The sequence below is a fragment of the Moschus berezovskii genome, chromosome 20 (genome assembly GCF_049115385.1).
Source record: "Moschus berezovskii isolate FMDL1 chromosome 20, NW_MosBer_1.0, whole genome shotgun sequence".
Lineage (NCBI taxonomy): Eukaryota > Metazoa > Chordata > Mammalia > Artiodactyla > Moschidae > Moschus > Moschus berezovskii.
In genome coordinates this window covers 16,999,840-17,017,144 of record NC_142479.1, presented here as the reverse complement: position 1 = coordinate 17,017,144, position 17,305 = coordinate 16,999,840, and the positions used below count along the sequence as shown (strand labels likewise).

At 38.6% G+C, this 17,305-nt stretch overlaps 1 protein-coding gene across 4 annotated transcripts in view; it reads right to left on the bottom strand.

The window, feature by feature from the left end:
* The window catches only part of STXBP4 (syntaxin binding protein 4), a 235,261-nt gene that overhangs the window by 76,507 nt on the left and 141,449 nt on the right, over positions 1-17,305 (bottom strand). For 3 of the 4 annotated variants that reach the window (XM_055398981.2, XM_055398984.2, XM_088828593.1), the window contains 3 exons: positions 12,425-12,541; positions 11,581-11,630; positions 9,733-9,863 (listed from right to left, as the gene is read on the bottom strand). In XM_055398981.2, the coding sequence (XP_055254956.2) occupies positions 9,733-9,863; positions 11,581-11,630; positions 12,425-12,541 (298 nt within the window). The remainder of the gene's footprint in view (positions 1-9,732; positions 9,864-11,580; positions 11,631-12,424; positions 12,542-17,305) is intronic. The other variant, XM_055398982.2, reaches the window with a different exon arrangement.

Below are 17,305 nucleotides of genomic sequence, written 5' to 3'. Positions count from 1 at the left end.
TGTTGTATCTTCATCTTGGGATTGATCCTTTGATCATTATGTAGTTTCCTTCTTTGTCTCTTTTCACAGCCTTTGTTTTAAAGTCTATTTTATCTGATATGAGTATTGCTACTCCTGCTTTCTTTTGGTCTCTATTTGCATGGAATATCTTTTTCCAGCCCTTCACTTTCAGTCTGTATGTGTCCCTCGTTTTGAGGTGGGTCTCTTGTAGACAACATATATGGGGGTCTTGTTTTTGTATCCATTCAGCCAGCCTTTGTCTCTTGGTTGGGGCATTCAACCCATTTACATTTAAGGTAATTATTGATAAGTACGATCCCTTAGCCATTTTCTTTATTGCTTTGGGTTCGAGTTTATACACCCTTTCTGTGTTTCCTGTCTAGAGAGGATCCTTTAGTATTTGTTGGAGAGCTGGTTTGGTGATGCTGAATTCTCTCAGCTTTTGCTTGTCTGTAAAGCTTTTGATTTCTCCTTCATATTTGAATGAGATCCTTGCTGGGTACAGTAGTCTGGGCTGTAGGTTATTTTCTTTTATCACTTTAAGTATGTCTTGCCATTCCCTCCTGGCCTGAAGAGTTTCTGTTGAAAGATCAGCTGTTATCCTTATGGGAATCCCCTTGTGTGTTATTTGCTGCTTTTCCCTTGCTGCTTTTAATATTTGTTCTTTGTGTTTGATCTTTGTTAATTTGATTAATATGTGTCTTGGAGTATTTCGCCTTGGGTTTATCCTGTTGGGGACTCTCTGGGTTTCTTGGACTTGGGTGATTATTTCTTTCCCTATTTTAGGGAAGTTTTCAACTATTATCTCCTCAAGTATTCTCTCATGGTCTTTCTTTTTGTCTTCTTCTTCTGGGACTCCTATGATTCAAATGTTGGAGCGTTTAACATTGTCCCAGAGGTCTCTAATATTGTTCTCATTTCTTTTAATTCGTTTTTCTTTTTTCCTCTCTGTTTCATTTATTTCTATAATTCTATCTTCTAGCTTGCTTATCCTGTCTTCTGCCTCTGTTATTCTACTGTTTGTTCCCTCCAGAGTGTTTCTGATCTCATCTATTGCATTATTCATTGTATATTGACTCTTTCTTATTTCCTCTAAGTCCTTATTAAACCTTTCTTCCATCTTCTCAATCCTTTTCTCCAAGTTATTTATCTGTAACTCCATTTTGCTTTCAAGATTTTGAATCATTTTCACCACCAAAATTCAAAATTCTTCATCAGGTAGATTCCCTATATCTTCCTCTTTTGTTTGCGTTGGTGGGCATTTGTCTTGTTCCTTTACTTGCTGGGTATTTCTCTGCCTCTTCATCTTGCTTATAATGCTTTGCTTGGGGTGGCCTTTCCATCTTCTGGCTGTTTGTGGAGTTCTCTTTATTATGTAGTTTCCTCGCTGTGTGTGGGGTTGGACAGGTGACTTGTCAAGGTTCCCTGGTTATGGAAGCTTGTGTCGGTGTTCTGGTGGGTGGAGCTGGATTTCTTCTCTATGGAGTGCAGTGAAGTGTCCAGTAATGAGTTATGAGACGTCAGTGGGTTTGGAGTGACTTTGGGCAGCCTGTATATTGAAGCTCAGGTCTAGTTTCCTGTGTTGCTGGAGAATTTGCGTGGTATGTCTTGCTCTGGAACTTGTTGACCCTTGGGTGGTGCTTGGTTTTAGTGTAGGTATGGAGACGTTTGATGAGCTCCTATCGATTAATGTTCCCTGGAGTCAGGAGTTCTCTGGTGTTCTCAGAAGCGGATATTTGTTTCTTGTCACTGCAAACCTAGCCCATGCTTCGGCCATCTCCTATGTCAACCGTGTAATAGCCAACTAGTCTTCCTGCTTTCTTCACTCTTGGTTACTCTTACAGTCCAGTTTCAAAAAAGTGCCTGAGTGATTTTTTTTTTTAAATGTAGACCAGATAATGTTATTCCTTTCTGCTTAAAACCATTAATGGCTCCCATGATACTCAAAATAAAATCCAAACTCCTTTTATGGTGTTCAAAGTCCTATATGATCTGGCTCCTTTCTGCTTCTCCACCCTTACCTCCTGGCTACTCTTTTGCTTTCTCATATATATCAGATACCCCAGGATTTTTTTAAAAAATTTCTCTCAAATACATCAAGATTGCTCCTACCTCAAGGCTTTTTTACTTAGTCTAAAAAGCTCTTCCCATACAGGTTTCCTGCTGGCTGGGTCTCAGTTCAGATATCATCTCTTCAAAAGGAGTAGCATTACCACATGCTTACATTTCCTTACACAACTGGCTTATTATATGCCTAACAGTCATCACTATCTGGAATTGTCATGTACCTATTTGCTCATTTGTTTGTCCATCTCTGCCCTTACAGTTTATTTAAACAGTTTGAGAGCAAGGACTTTGTTTATGCTGCTATCAAAGGCCTAGGTCAGGGTTGTGCCCATTGAAGATACCCAATAAATAGCTAATGAAAGAATGAAGTAAAAAAATCTAAGTGAATCTAAATTATTACTTTCTCTTAAGTGATCTATTTTTCTCTCACTTTTTTATTTTGGGAAATTGTACTAGGAAAAAAATAACATTTTTCTTGAGGCTAATAATAATTTGCCTTCTTAAAACAAAACTGAGTAACTCCAGCATAGTTGATTTTCCAGAAATCACCCAACATTAAATTTGATATATTTTCTTAATGGAACATTATAGCAGTAACCTACTTCCACTCTGCAACAATACAAGAGAATATGTAAGTTTACTATATTCCTTCAATGGTAAAACACCATGAATATTTACAGTGGTTATTATCTGATTCTGAATAACCAAGTCACGAGAGAATAGGTCAGCCTTAAAAAACAAGTGACACTGTCTCTCAAATGGCATCAGAATCATGTAACCTATTTGCTATACATAAAACATTTTCCCCAATTCTAGGAGAAGAAAGATATATTAATAGTATGATTATTTTAGGTGGAAGTAAATACCATAATGCCCATTCTAAAGAGTATGGCTGATCTTCACCAAAGAAGGTGTGTGTGTATATATACATATATATATATATGTATATATACACTTTGCTTCTCCTTTGATAAATTCATGTTGGTTAATAAAAATATGTTTTGAAGGAAATAAGGAAAGCAAAGATGAGAGTTTGAGACCTAGAATAAGTAGAATGAGAAGATGAAGATGTTATATCAAGTGTGAGTTTTGGATTTAAAAGAAAAAGTATGAAGGCCTTTAAATATTATAGTACCACATATCCCTTTTTCTCAAAAAGCCTTTTCCCATGTCTAAATAACTTCTAGTTAGCATCAGAATATAAAGACAAAAAGCAGCCATTACCGACATTCTAATTTTAAAAGTCAGAATACTGCTAATTTCAGACAGAAATACTTAAATCGAGTTAGGAGTCTTATGTAAACAAATATGTGTTGTTAGATGGTCACTGCTTGGTAGGGGAAAATTCATCCTTATTTTCAATGGGTTGAGTAAAAACTATATAATTACTCAACAGTTAAACATCCATATTTCTGCTGTGATGAAAGTACTTGAATACACATTTTTATGCACATCACGCATTATTTTCTTTGCAAAAATACCAACAGGTGGGATTATTGGGTTAAAATATATGATCATTAAAACATTTTTATCTTCAAAAAAAATTTTCAAATAGACATTTTAAAAGGTCTTAATATATACTACAAAACTGACTCCCAAAATGTTGTGTGAAGTTATATTCCCATCTACAGTGGATAAGAATATTTACTTTCCACTTCAATTGGTGGCAGCCCCAGGTGGCTCCTAAATTGAGAAGACTAAAAAAAAAAAAAAAAAGCCTAATATGTGAGTGACTTGAAAAAAGAAGTGTATTTTTTTCTACAGAAACGTTGTTGTACCTTGCTTTGTTTGCTCTGGCATCACTTGGGTTCTCAGGGGTGTTTGCAACTTTGCTCCATCTGCCCATAATAATCCTACTGGTCTCAGAAGCCTAAGACTCCAGTTATGATTACAGTTTTACCTTCTCTTTTTTGGTGCAGGGAGGCATTCCTTTCTTGGTTTTTATCTTTTCAACACACACAATTTTAAACATCATTTCTAAGTGTAGGAACAGAATGGGGAGGTTTTCGAATGAGACCACCCTAACATCTTGAATCTCAACAGCTACCTCTTATTTTCTTGACAGTGGACTTTTTCATAATCAAATATTTCTATGTATACAGATACATAATTTTCAACTGTTCATGGGGTTCTCAAGGCAAGAATACTGAAGTGGTTTGTCGTTTCCTTTTCCAGTGGAGTCCATTTTGTCAGAACTCTCCACCATGATCTGTCTGTCTTGGGTGGCTCTACACGGCGTGGTTCATAGTTTCTTTGAGTCAGACAAAGCTGTGGTTCATGTAATCAGTTTGATTAGCTTTCTGTGATTGTGGTTTTCATTCTGTCTGCCTTCTGATGGAGAAGGATTAAGAGGCTTATGGAAGCTTCCTGATGGGAGAGACTGACTGTAGGGGAAACAGATCAAAATGCCAACATCCATCAGATCATTGAAAAAGCAAGAGAGTTCCAGAAAAACACCTACTTCTGCTTTATTGATTATGCCAAAGCCTTTGACTGTGTGGATCACAACAAACTGTGGAAAATTCTTCAAGAGATGGAAATACCAGAACACCTGACCTGCCTCCTGAGAAATCTATATGCAGGTCAAGAAGCACCAGTCAGAACTGGACATGGAACAACAGACTGGTTCCAAATCGGGAAAGAAGTACGTCAAGACTGTATACTGTCACTCTGCTTATTTAACTTATATGCAGACTACATCATGAGAAATGCTGGGCTGAATGAAGGACAGCTGGAATCAAGATTGTCGGGAGAAATATCAGTAACCTCAGATGTGCAGATGAACCACCCTTATGGCAGAAAGCGAAGAAGAACTAAAGAGCCTCTTGATGAAAGTAAAAGAGGAGAGTGAAAACGTTGGCTTAAAGCTCAACATTCAGAAAACAAAGGTCATGGCATCTGGTCCAATCACTTCATGGCAAATAGATGGGGAAACAATGGAAATAATGACAGACTTTAATTTCTTGGGCTCCAAATTCACTGCAGATGGTGACTGCAGCCATGAAATTAGAAGACACTTGCTCCTTAGAAGAAAAGCTATGACCAACCTAGACAGCATATTAAAAAGCAGAGACATTACTTTACCAACAAAAGTCCATCTAGTCAAAGCTATTGTTTTTCCAGTATTATGTATGGATGTGACAGTTGGACTATAAAGAAAGCTGATCACTGAAGAATTGATGCTTTTGAACTGTGGTATTAGAGAAAACACTTGAGAGTCCCTTAGACTGCAAGGAGATCCAACCAGTCCATTCTAAAGGAGATCAGTGTTAGGTGTTCATTGGAAGGACTGATGTTGAAGCTGAAACTCCAATACTTTGGCCACCTCATGTGAAGAGTTGACTCATTTGAAAAGACCCTGATGCTGGGAAAGATTGCAGGCAGGCAGAAAAGGGGATGACAGAGGATGAGATGGTTGGATGGCATCACTGACTTGATGGACATGAGTTTGAGTAAACTCTGGGAGCTGGTGATGGATAGTGAGGTCTGGTGTGCTGCAGTCCATGGGGTCGCAAAGAGTCATACACGACTGAGAGATTGAACTGAACTGATACATAAACATATTTGTTTATAAGAACTTGAATGAATTGAATGAACGAGTGTCTCTTTATACAAGTCTTGAATGTAGAGAGCTCTTTACTCAGAACTGGTGTTTGACCTTTTCAAGAAGGTGTGGACCCCTGGCTGCTCTGACGCGCATCCAGTTGTTGCTGCAGTTATGCTCTAAGCTCAGGTTGGCGGCTGGCCCATGTGCACTTGCCCTGCAGGGACAAGGGCACTGCAGCCGACTGAGGGGAGCTGAGGGGAGTGAGTCACGAGCCAGGACCAGAGATGGTTGTGCAGAGCATTGTGGCCTGTGGTGTCAGGTTCCCTTTACATTTATTTCTTTACATACATCTCTTGTGTGACCCAGAGTGTGTCAGGTCCAACGTGTATCTAGGCTGCCTAATGGACCAAACCCCACTGACCTTCTGCTTGACACAGAATCCACACAGACCCTGAGGATTTCACCAAATGACACAGACTCACCAAAATATTAGAGTAAAAAGAGTCTGTCTACCTCTAGCTAGTCTCTATATTCATTACCCCTTCAGGTTAGAATGCATTAAGGAGTGTCCTCCGGCCAGGGTTCCCTCCAGTTACTCCCAAAATTGCAACTGTTATTCAGCAGAGAGAGTAACAAGACAGACCTTCGTTCTTCTCTTCTATGTAGTTTTACTTGTCCTATATTGACAAACGTTTGGGATTTGCCTGTACCTGTTACAGTGTTTTTGGAGAAGGCAATGGCACCCCACTCCAGTACTCTTGCCTGGAAAATCCCATGGACGGAGGAGTCTGGTGGGCTGCAGTCCATGGGGTCGCTAAGAGTTGGACACGACTGGCAACTTCACTTTCAGTTTTCACTTGCATGCACTGGAGAAGGAAATGGCAACCCACTCCAGTGTTCTTGCCTGGAGAATCCCAGGGACGGGGGAGCCTGGTGGGCTGACATCTATGGGGTTGCACAGAGTCGGACACGACTGAAGCGACTTAGTAGCAGCAGTAGCAGCAGCAGCTAGTGCTTTTGAAGATTCTCCCCTATTTTTACATTCCGTTTACCATTTTCATGGTAAGGAAGGTAGAAGCCTGTGCTTACGCTGTCGCTTTACCAGGAAGTCAACAACTTCTCTTTTTATAAAAGACCTCCTATTGGATACTCAGCCAGATACTGCTTTAATGTGCATTTTTCTTAACTAGAACTGCCTTTTCCTGCTTTCGTTATAAAATTTTGTTAACCTAAATGTCAAAGAAAAATTACACTTTAAAAGATGTAGTTATTTCAAATAAAGGTTACACTAAAGCATCACAACACTGATCATGTAAATATTGATGGAGATCAATGTAAAGACCTCCCGGGGTTCCAGTACTGATTGAAAATGTTTATTACGTCTATATGCTGTTTCACTAAAGGTGAACAGAACAGAGCCGACCTAAGTTTCCTTATAGTTAGCAATAAACAACTGAAAGATAAGATGCTGATTCAGACATGTAACCGTAGTTTCCTGTGATGATGACATTCTAACTCAAAATCAATAATAACATTAAATGTTATATATTAAGAAAAGCTCTCATCTATCACATTTTCAAATGTATCCAAGTTGGATGAAGCTTTAGAAAATTACTTAAAAATTACCATGAAGAAAAAGTATTAATTATTTAAATTAATTACTTTAAATAATAATGTGGAACCAGTGGCAGTAATATCCATTTATGGAACATCTTATACTATCAGGCCCTTGACATGTATCTTGTGTAATCCTTCGATCCTGCCCCTTGAGACATTATGATCTCTGCCTTTCACGTGAGCAAACAGCCCAGAGCTTAGGTAACTTGCCTACTGAGGTTGGCTGACCGACTGAGAGGCTCTTTGAGGCACCTCGAGGAGACGCCGAGGTTCTGAGGTACACTGCTTACACGGACTCCAAGTGCTACTGAGCTCTTGGCCTCATGATTCACAGACTTCTCCACTGCTAGAGGTATTTTTGGAGAGATGGATGGCCATGTTTGCAATGCTCTAGAAAGTATTCGTGTTCCCTGTAACCTACATCAGGAGTTCTTAAGTTGGGTTTCATAAACATTCTAATAATGGTTGAAAAAAATGTGTCCAATCGCACATTTCTGGGAAGAGGGCTTTCATCAAATTTTAATGGAGTACAAGATCCAAAAATGGTTTGGAACTGTCGGCTAGACATCCCTTAGAGACTGCTTTTAAGTTATAAGACCTAAGAAATCTTAATTTAATTTCTAAGGAAATTCCATGGTATAACATCCTGGAGTGTACTTAAATTAACAAGAAAGTGGAGATAATTACCCAAATGAAAATTTCAAACTGTAACTTGAAATAATCAGATAGCCAGGTCAAAGGAAATGAAGCGGAGGAGCTGAATTATCTACCTCCTGATAGTGATTTTCTCCTTTGCATTACAGATAGAAAAAGCTACTGCTTAATGAGAAAGAAAAATGAGCTGAGTTTATCTGAATTATCACACTTAAAAGATAAGTTATATATAATTACAAAAGTGCTGGGAAATATGCAAACATCAGCAACTGTATTTCTAAATAAGAAGACAACATAGAAACTATTTACTAGTTTTAAACAGCAGAGTAGGTATAATCTTATTAACAGATAAAAGGTATTGATGTAATTCTTTACTTTTCTTCCGAAAAAGTTCTGCTGAACTTCAAAAAATTTCTTTGAATAATCGTGTTTGACAAATATAAAGGTTAATGGTAGCAAGATAATTAAAATGAATGACTGCAATGTCCACAGGGCTATGTCTGTGCAGGTGTTTCTCTGCTGTTGCCACCCTCACTTAAACGTCTGACATAAAATTCTGATCTTAGACATAATACATTAGTAGTGGTTATTTTCATCCCCCATAAAAACACAGAATTTCTTTACATAAATAGTTCTTACAGGGTTTCTAAAATACATTTAATTTAAAAAAATGTAATAGGTTAATCAAAATTATAAAAAAAATGCTCACTGCAAAAATTTAGCAGATACACTTAGAAGCATGGATTCCGACCCTCTACAGCATTGTTTTAAAGTTAAATGTTACTTTGAAGGAAGGGTCTTGAATATTACCTAATTACTAAATCAAGTCATCTACCTCCCAGGACTTTGAAGTCCTGGGTAGTAGATGAAAAAAGTCCTGGGTAGTAGATGACTTACTACTTTAATATTCGATTTACTTACTATTTTAATACTTGATTAAAACAGACTTTTTCTTTTGTAAATTTCTGCAATTCATTGGTATATTAACATAGACTTTTGCTACGTGTGTGTGCGTGTGTGTCTGGTCTCTAGCGTAGGGATTATGAGTACAAATTAGAGGAATAGTGGAATGAAGAAGGCCAGTACAAAGACAACTGGCAGACAGATGGACACCAAGGAAACAGACAGAAAACAAACAATAAAAAGGAAGGTCAAACACATGTTGGAGAAAAAAGTGCCTGGAGATAGGAAGAGGGAAGGATGGCAATGTCTAACACTGAAGCTTTCCCCAAGGATCTCCCTGTCAGCGGGGAGGTCACTGAGAGCACTGGAGGCATCCAGGGACAGAACATGCAGCTCCTTGAGAGAGTGTTCCCTTAGCTCTGAAGAGTAGGGAACTGCTTCAGCTCTTCTGTAGCCCTGTAATTAATTACCCTGCTGACTGCCCCAGGGTTTGTTCCCAATTTTCTCTGGTTGTGATCCTCGGGTTTTTCCGTTATATTTAATGTTTCAGCAGCCTTGTCATTCATCTTTATTGTGTTCTAGGGTCTTTTGCTCAGTTGGGCCTTACCTTCAATCTTATTCCATCTGTTTTATACTATTAAAAAATCCCTCAAGGTTGATTCCTCCTTTCCAGGTCTCCAGTGCTGTTGTGGATTTATTTTTAGAATTTATTATACCATTTCAAAGAGATTTTAGCTGGAAGTCATTTTGAGCACTTAAAACAAATATTCTCCTCCTACAACTGGATGCATTAAACCTTTTAAGGGTTTTATCAATAAGCTATCAATTTCACCATAGGCAAACCGATACATTTCACAAGAGTAAATGATCAAATGAGAATTTTTCTTCTTTTGTTTTGCTAAATAAGTGATTTTTAAAAGAGTGAAAACATATAGAAAACTTACAATCCATATCAAGTATGGCACGGACAGATTTAACAAGTTCCTTAGACTCCAGTGCCAGTGTTGCTGGGATGTGTCCATTCTTTCCCAATGGCGTGAGGGACGTCTGGGAAGCTAACAGAGCTCTTCTTTCACTATGAGGGCAAGAAAATAAAGCTGAACTTATTACACAGTGAAGAATATCTATCTTTGCTAAATCTGAATTCTTATTAGTTATAAAATTGCACAAAATTTCTGATTTCTGAGAACGCTGCATTCTTATAGTCATAAACTGAAATGATACTCACAAAACAATACTTGTTTTCAATTATTTAATATATAATAAAAAGGAATATTTAAAATATTAAGTTGACCTTTATATAAGGAGAAGGAATAGAAGGACAGCTCCTCCTAAATCATTGTTTGGATTACATGATGTAGCCTTTTATTTAGTCTTATTTAAATTTAACACTTAAATATAAATTCATTGAATAGACATTTACTACTATTTCTAGTAATATTAAATATAAATTCTACTACTAAATTTGCTACTGTAATTCTCTCTTAAATTATCTCTTCCGTTTGCTGTCCCTAAATCTAAAACAGCCTAGAGCATTTATACCACTTTTAAAAAATGCAAATTTCACCTGAAATGCATGCAATTAAATGCAAGGTTTTACTTTTACCATTATGTTAAAACTTTTACTTGAAAAGAGACAATTTTAAACTGACGACAAAGGCATCATTACTTATAATCCATCTTCCTAGGCAAGACAGAATTAATTCATAAGGAAAAACTACAGCATTAATTCTCAAATTCAAATACAGAGCCTTTCTGTGTAGAATACCAAGGCCAATATCTACTACAGAAGATACAGTGTATTAAAAAGACTGAGCCAAATTTTACTCCTGTTTAACCTTTCAAGCTGTGGTAAAAGGCTGCTTAAGGTTGCTTTTTTTTAAAAAAAATTGGTATAAAGTTGATTTACAATATTGAATAATTCCCAAGTGTAAAGCAAAGTGATTCAGTTATATATATATTAATATTGCTTTTTAAAGTTACCTTTGTTCCATGAATCTGCAAGAGCAGACTCTGGCTTTTAAAAGATCATTTTTCATACCAAAACTTTTGAATTATTATTCAAGGCCACAATGAAACCTTGGGTGGTAGAAGTCGGGGTCATGTCTAAACCATAAAAGGAGAATTAATTGCTGAGTATTCTAACATCTTTACTGAAAATAATCATCACAGAATTCAATAATTATCTTACATCATAAGCAGCATGTTGCTATTATTGTTGTTTAGACACTAAGTTGTGTCCAACTCTTTTGTGACCCCATGGACTGTAGCCTGTCAGACTCCTCTGTCCACAGGATTCCTCAGGCAAGAATCTGGAGTCGGTTGCTATTTCCTTCTCCAGGGGATCCTCCTGACCCAGGGATTGAACTCAAGTCTTTTGCACTGGCAGGTGGATTCTTTAAAGCTGAGCCACCAGGGAAGCCCCATAAAGCAGCACCATAAGCAGTGAAATCCGATGATAACAGATAACAACAAAAACATCAGATTTCACTTGAAGAAATATTACAGTAAAACCAGTTAAAAGGTATACCACCATAGGCGATTTTCTAAATTCAAAAATGCGATGTGGAAGCCTAAAATACAATGAATCACCTTTGTTTACTGAACTGCTACTTTCACAGTAAAGGGTGGAGTTTTCCTATGTGTCCTCAAGCACATGTTGCTAGAAGTAGAAGTATATTGCTAGTAGCATCCTTTATAAAAGGGAAAAACTGCTTTGACTATCTCAAGGCTATAGGCGATTTTAGCATTTTAGTCACAAGTATCAGAGGAAAGCACTTGAATTTTCTTACCTTAAACTTGACAAGGGTGCAGAATTATCAGAAAACACATCTCGAATAGTCTAGAGACAAAAAAAAACAGTAAAGGCAATATGTAGCTTTGATAGCACTTTAAAATGTTTTTTCTTGTTTAAATAATATTTATAACCCCTCCACCCATATTATTAGAAAGGTATTTTTATTATATATAGAAAAATCAGTTATATTAACATAAATTCTCAGAATTACAATACATAGACATATTTCTGTAAGGGTATTTATCAACTAATGTTTACATAGTATCAAAAGTTTTAAGAAAGTTTTCATTAAAACATAGCATATATTAAGGATCATTTCTCTTAATCTGTATGTTAGCTAGTCTTTTCATTACCTAAGCAATTTAAAATCTTGAGAGTCCCTTGGACTGCAAGGAGATCAAACCAGTCCATCCTAAAGGAAATCAGTCCTGAATATTCATTAGAAGGACTGATGCTGAAGCTGAAACTCCAATACTTTGGCCACCTGATTCGAAGAACTGACTCACTGGAAAAGACCCTGAGGCTGGGAAAGACTGAAGGCAGGAGGAGAAGGGGACAACAGAGGATGAGATGGTTGGATGACATCACCGACTCGATGGATATGAGTGTCAGTAAGCTCCAGAAGTTGGTTATGGACAGGGAGGACTGGTGTGCAGCTGTCCATGGGGTCACAAAGAGTCAGACACAACTGAGTGATTGAAGTGAACTGAAGTCAGCATTGCTGTTTTGAGCCCAGGGAAGGTTTCACTAGCCAACAAACACCATGACATTTATCTATATGTCAGTTGTCTCCACATTTCTTAAAAATGGACATAAAGTGATGTAACAGGAAAATTTACCTCTACAAAATGGAGAAGCTTTTCAGTGGATGCCTCAAAAGTTTTCCGAGCCATTTCTGATTTTCGCAATTGGCAGTCCAGTACTGTGATTCTCTTTCTTAACTCCTGAACACTTTCCTGGACAGAAATATCAAAAGGAATTCTCTCTTATTGTATATATCTTTTGATTGGAGGGGCACTTAACTAATTGTAATATTTTTAAAAGTTAAACTGCACAGGGAAGCTGCAAATTTTATAATATAAGCTACATATAATTTTACTGACAAAGCTTAACATTGTACCAGCTGTTAGGGTCCCAATTCAGTTTCTTCAGAGGAAGCAATGAAGCAAATTTGAAGTTGAAGGGAACTACATTAATAAATGGCACACAAAGAAAAGTGTAAAATCGATTATATATTACTCCTTCCACACAGGAAGGAGTAACTGCTACTTTATTAGTCTTTTCACAATAAGAAAATGTTAATAATAAAGCAGGAAAAGCATATGAATCAATTGCTTTCAGTGTTTGGACAACAGGCAGTGAAAGACCAGGATTCTGGAGAGACTAAAAACACAAAAGTTAAGCTCCATGACTGGCCTTTTGTCTAAAGGCTGCAAAACATGGCATAGAGAAAGAGAGTCTAAAAAGAAGATAAAGTTTTACTGAGCTGAGGAAACAAAAATTGAAATTTAGAGGTGGCTAAACATGTGGGGCATAGTAGAAGAGAAGAGGAAGCTACACAAAATAAAAGCTGCAAAACTATATCCAAGTATCTCTTGGTCTTTAGCAGGATTCTAAGCTACGCATATGCACAGCCAGGCATTAAAAGGCTGGCCCACTCTGGTGGAATGTAAGCTAAACAGAGGTTCTGAAGTTTACATTTGGCTGTAAGTCATTGGTGTTTGACCAGTTAGAGAAGAGAAGCTTAACTGAACACCCTGGGTCCTCCGTTGAGATCACAGTAAGACCACACCTTAGGAACAGAGCTATCCTGACCCTAGAGTGGCTTTCCATGTGGGGCTAGGGGTAAGGAATCTGCCTGCCAATACAAGAGGTGCAAGAGACGTGGGTTTGATCCCTGTTTTGGAAGATCCCCCGGAGTAGGGAATGGCAACCCACTCCAGTATTCTTGCCTGGAAAATTCATGGACAGAGGACCCCGGCAGGCCACAGTCCATGGGGCTGCAAAGAGTTGGATGTGACTGAGCACACACATATAACTCTGTTGATTATTACAGTAAAATACATTTTAGTTAGCTTATGGTGGCTTTTTTGGATAACATGGCTTAACAGATGCTGACAGAAACCCCTGTTAGTGTGGCACAATCCAACATGTTGAAGATACACATACATATTTAATGTAGCATGACCCAATTCGAAGCTGAGATGGCGGAGGAGTAAAAGAATGCCATGAACAGTAAAGGAATTTCATGTAGACATGCAACAGCATTGCTGCCTGAACCCACTGAGGTGAGAGTACAGTGGAGCACAACTTCATCTCAGGGTATTTGCTGATTATTGGTGGCCTCTAGTTTGGGGTTTCATCAGGCACAAACGGGAGAACTTTAATGGGTAAATTAGGGAGAAACAAACCTCTTGATTTTGGTTCTGGTGAATGGTGCCCCACTCACCCAGTGAGCCACTCACGCAGGTTAGAGATCAGGATTCATATTACTTATGTGGTCTATACATTCATAAGCTGAAATTTTAGTTTAAATTAGTCCCTGACTGGTAAAAGCAAACACAAACTTTCTTTAGTGGGTTAATTTCTAAATTCAGATATCAAAGAATTCCTACATTTAATGTATCAAAAGATCATGGCCTCAGTAAATAAGCTACTATGGATAAAAAGTCAGCTGAAGGAAACAAATTATAGGATCAGACCTACAGAGACGGCAGATTCTAAAGTGACTGAATACAGAATATAGTTAGAGTTGGACTATAAAGAAAGCTGAGTGCCGAAGAACTGATGCTTTTGAACCGTGCTGTTGGAGAAGACTCTTGAGAGTCCCTTGGACTGCAAGGAGATCCATCCGGTCCTTCCTAAAGGAAATCAGTCCTGGATATTCATTGGAAGGACTGATGCTGAAGATGAAACTCCAATATTTTGGCCACCTGATGCGAAGAGCTGACTCATTTGAAAAGACGCTGATGTTGGGAAAGACTGAAGGCAGAAGGAGAAGGGGACGACAGAGGATGAGATGGTTGGATGGCATCACCAACTCAATGGACATGAGTCTGGGTAAATTCCGGGAGTTGGTGCTGGACAGGGAGGCCTGGCATGCTGAAGTTCATGGGGTCACAAAGAATCGGACACAACTGAGCGACTGGACTGAACTGAACTGATGTTCAATATGTTTTAAAAACTAAGAAAGAATTTAAAGTGTAATAAAGAGACAAGATACTATCAAAATAGATTCAGATGGAGTAAAAAAATCAAACTTAGAAATAAAAATGCAGTGCTTAGGCAGCACATATACTAAAATTGGAACAATACAGAGATTAGTATGGCCATGAAATTAAAAGACGCCTTCTCCTTGGAAGGAAAGTTATGACCAACCTTGATAGTATATTAAAAAGCAGAGACATTACTTTGCCAACAAAGGTCCATCTAGTCAAGGCAATGGTTTTTCCCGTGGTCATGTATGGATGTGAGAGTTGGACTGTGAAGAAAGCTGATCGCCAAAGAATTGATGCTTTTGAACTGTGGTGCTGGAGAAGACTCTTGAGAGTCCCTTGGACTGCAAGGAGATCCAACCAGTCCATTCTAAAGGAGATCAGTCCTGGGTGTTCATTGGAAGGACTGATGCTAAAGCTGAAACTGCAATACTTTGGCCACCTCGTGCGACGAGTTGACTAACTGGAAAAGACTCTGATGCTGGGAAAGGTTGGGGGCGGGAGGAGAAGGGGACAACCGAGAATGAGATGGCTGGATGGCATCACCGACTCTCTGGACATGAGTTTGAGTGAACTCTGGGAGTTGGTGATGGACAGGGAGGCCTGGTGTGCTGTGATTCATGGGGTCACGGAGAGTCGGACACAACTGAGCGACTGAACTGAACTGAACTGCACAAGAATGATACACAAATTTATGAAGCATTCCATATTTTTCACTCTTTGACATAAATCACAGCAAGATCCTCTTTGACTCACCTCCTAGAGTAACGGAAATAAAAACAAAAATAAACAAATGGGACCTAATTAAACTTAAAAGCTTTTGCACAGCAAAGGAAATAATAAACAAGATTAAAAGACAAGCCTTAGAATGGGAGAAAATAAATGCAAACAAAGCTACTGACAAAGGATTAATCTCCAAAATATATAAGCAGCTCATATAGATCAATATTAGAAAAATAAACAACCCAATCAAAAAACGGACAAGAGGCCTAAGCAGTCATTTCTCCAAAGAAGAAATACAGATTGCCAATAAACACATGAAAAGATGCTCAACACTGCACTTTATTATAGAAATGCAAACCAAAAATACAATATCACTTCACGCCAATCAGAATCATCATCAGTTCAGTTGCTCAGTCGTGTCTGATTCTTTGTGACCCCATGGACCGTAGCATACCAGGCTTCCCTGTCCAGCACCAACTCCTGACGCTTACTCAATCTCACGTTCATCGAGTCAGTGATGCCATCCAACCATCTCATCCTCTGTCTTCCCCTTCTCCTCCTGCCCTCAATCTTTCCCAGCATCAGGATCTTTTCAAATGAGTCAGCTCTGCGCATCAGGTGGCCAAAGTATTAGAGCTTCAGTTTCAGCATCACTCCTTCCAGTGAATATTCAGGACTGATTTCCTTTAGAATGGACTGGTTGGATCTCCTTGCAGTCCAAGGGACTCTCAAGAGTCTTCTCCAACACCACAGTTCAAAAGCATCAATTATTTGGTGCTCAGCTTTCTTCACAGTCCAACTCTCACATCCATACATGACTACTGGAAAAACCATAGCTTTGACTGGACAGACCTTTGTTGGAAAATGTCTCTGCTTTTTAATATGCTGTCTAGGTTGGTCATAGCTTTTCTTCCAAGGAGCAAGCAGCGTCTTTTAATCAGAATGGCCATCAACAAAAAAATTACAAACAATAAATACTGGAAGGGATGTGGAGAAAAGGGAACCCTATTGCACTGTTGGCAGGAATTTAAATTGATGCAGCCACTATGGAGAATAGTATGGAGATTTAACAAACTAGGAATAAAATTACCATACAAACCACCAATCTCACTACTGAGCATAAATCCTGAGAAAACAATTCAAAAAGACACATGCATCTCAATGCTAACTGCAGCACTATTTACAATAGCCAGGACATGGAAACAACCTAGATGTCCATCAACAGAAAAACGGGTAAAGTAGATGTATGTATGTATATATATAAATATATGTAAATATATATAGACACATACAATGGAATATTACTCAGTCATAAAAGGAATGAATTTGAGTCAGCTGTAGTGAGGTTGATGAACCTGGAGCCTGTTACACAGTTTGAAGTCACAAAAAGAAAAACAAATATCGTATATTAACGTATGCATGTGGAATCTAGAAAAATAGTCCCAAAGAACATATTTAGAGAGGAGACCTGGAGCGGCCGTAGAGTTGCCTGGAGGGCACAGCAGGGGACGGCGGGGGCGGGCTGAGCCGGGCGAGCAGCACTGACGCGCGTGCACTGTCAGCTGCGCCGCCCGCTGCACAGCACAGGGTGCCAGGCTGGTGCGCTGGGAAGACCGAGGGGGTGGGAAGGTGGGGGAAGGAGGCTCAGGAGGGAAGGGCCACATACATAACTGGCTGATTCGTGCTAATGCACGGCAGAGACCACCACAGCATTGTAAAGCAAGTATCCTGCAATTAAAAAAAAGCCAGTAATAATTAGAAACTCAGTTAATGTGTTTACTA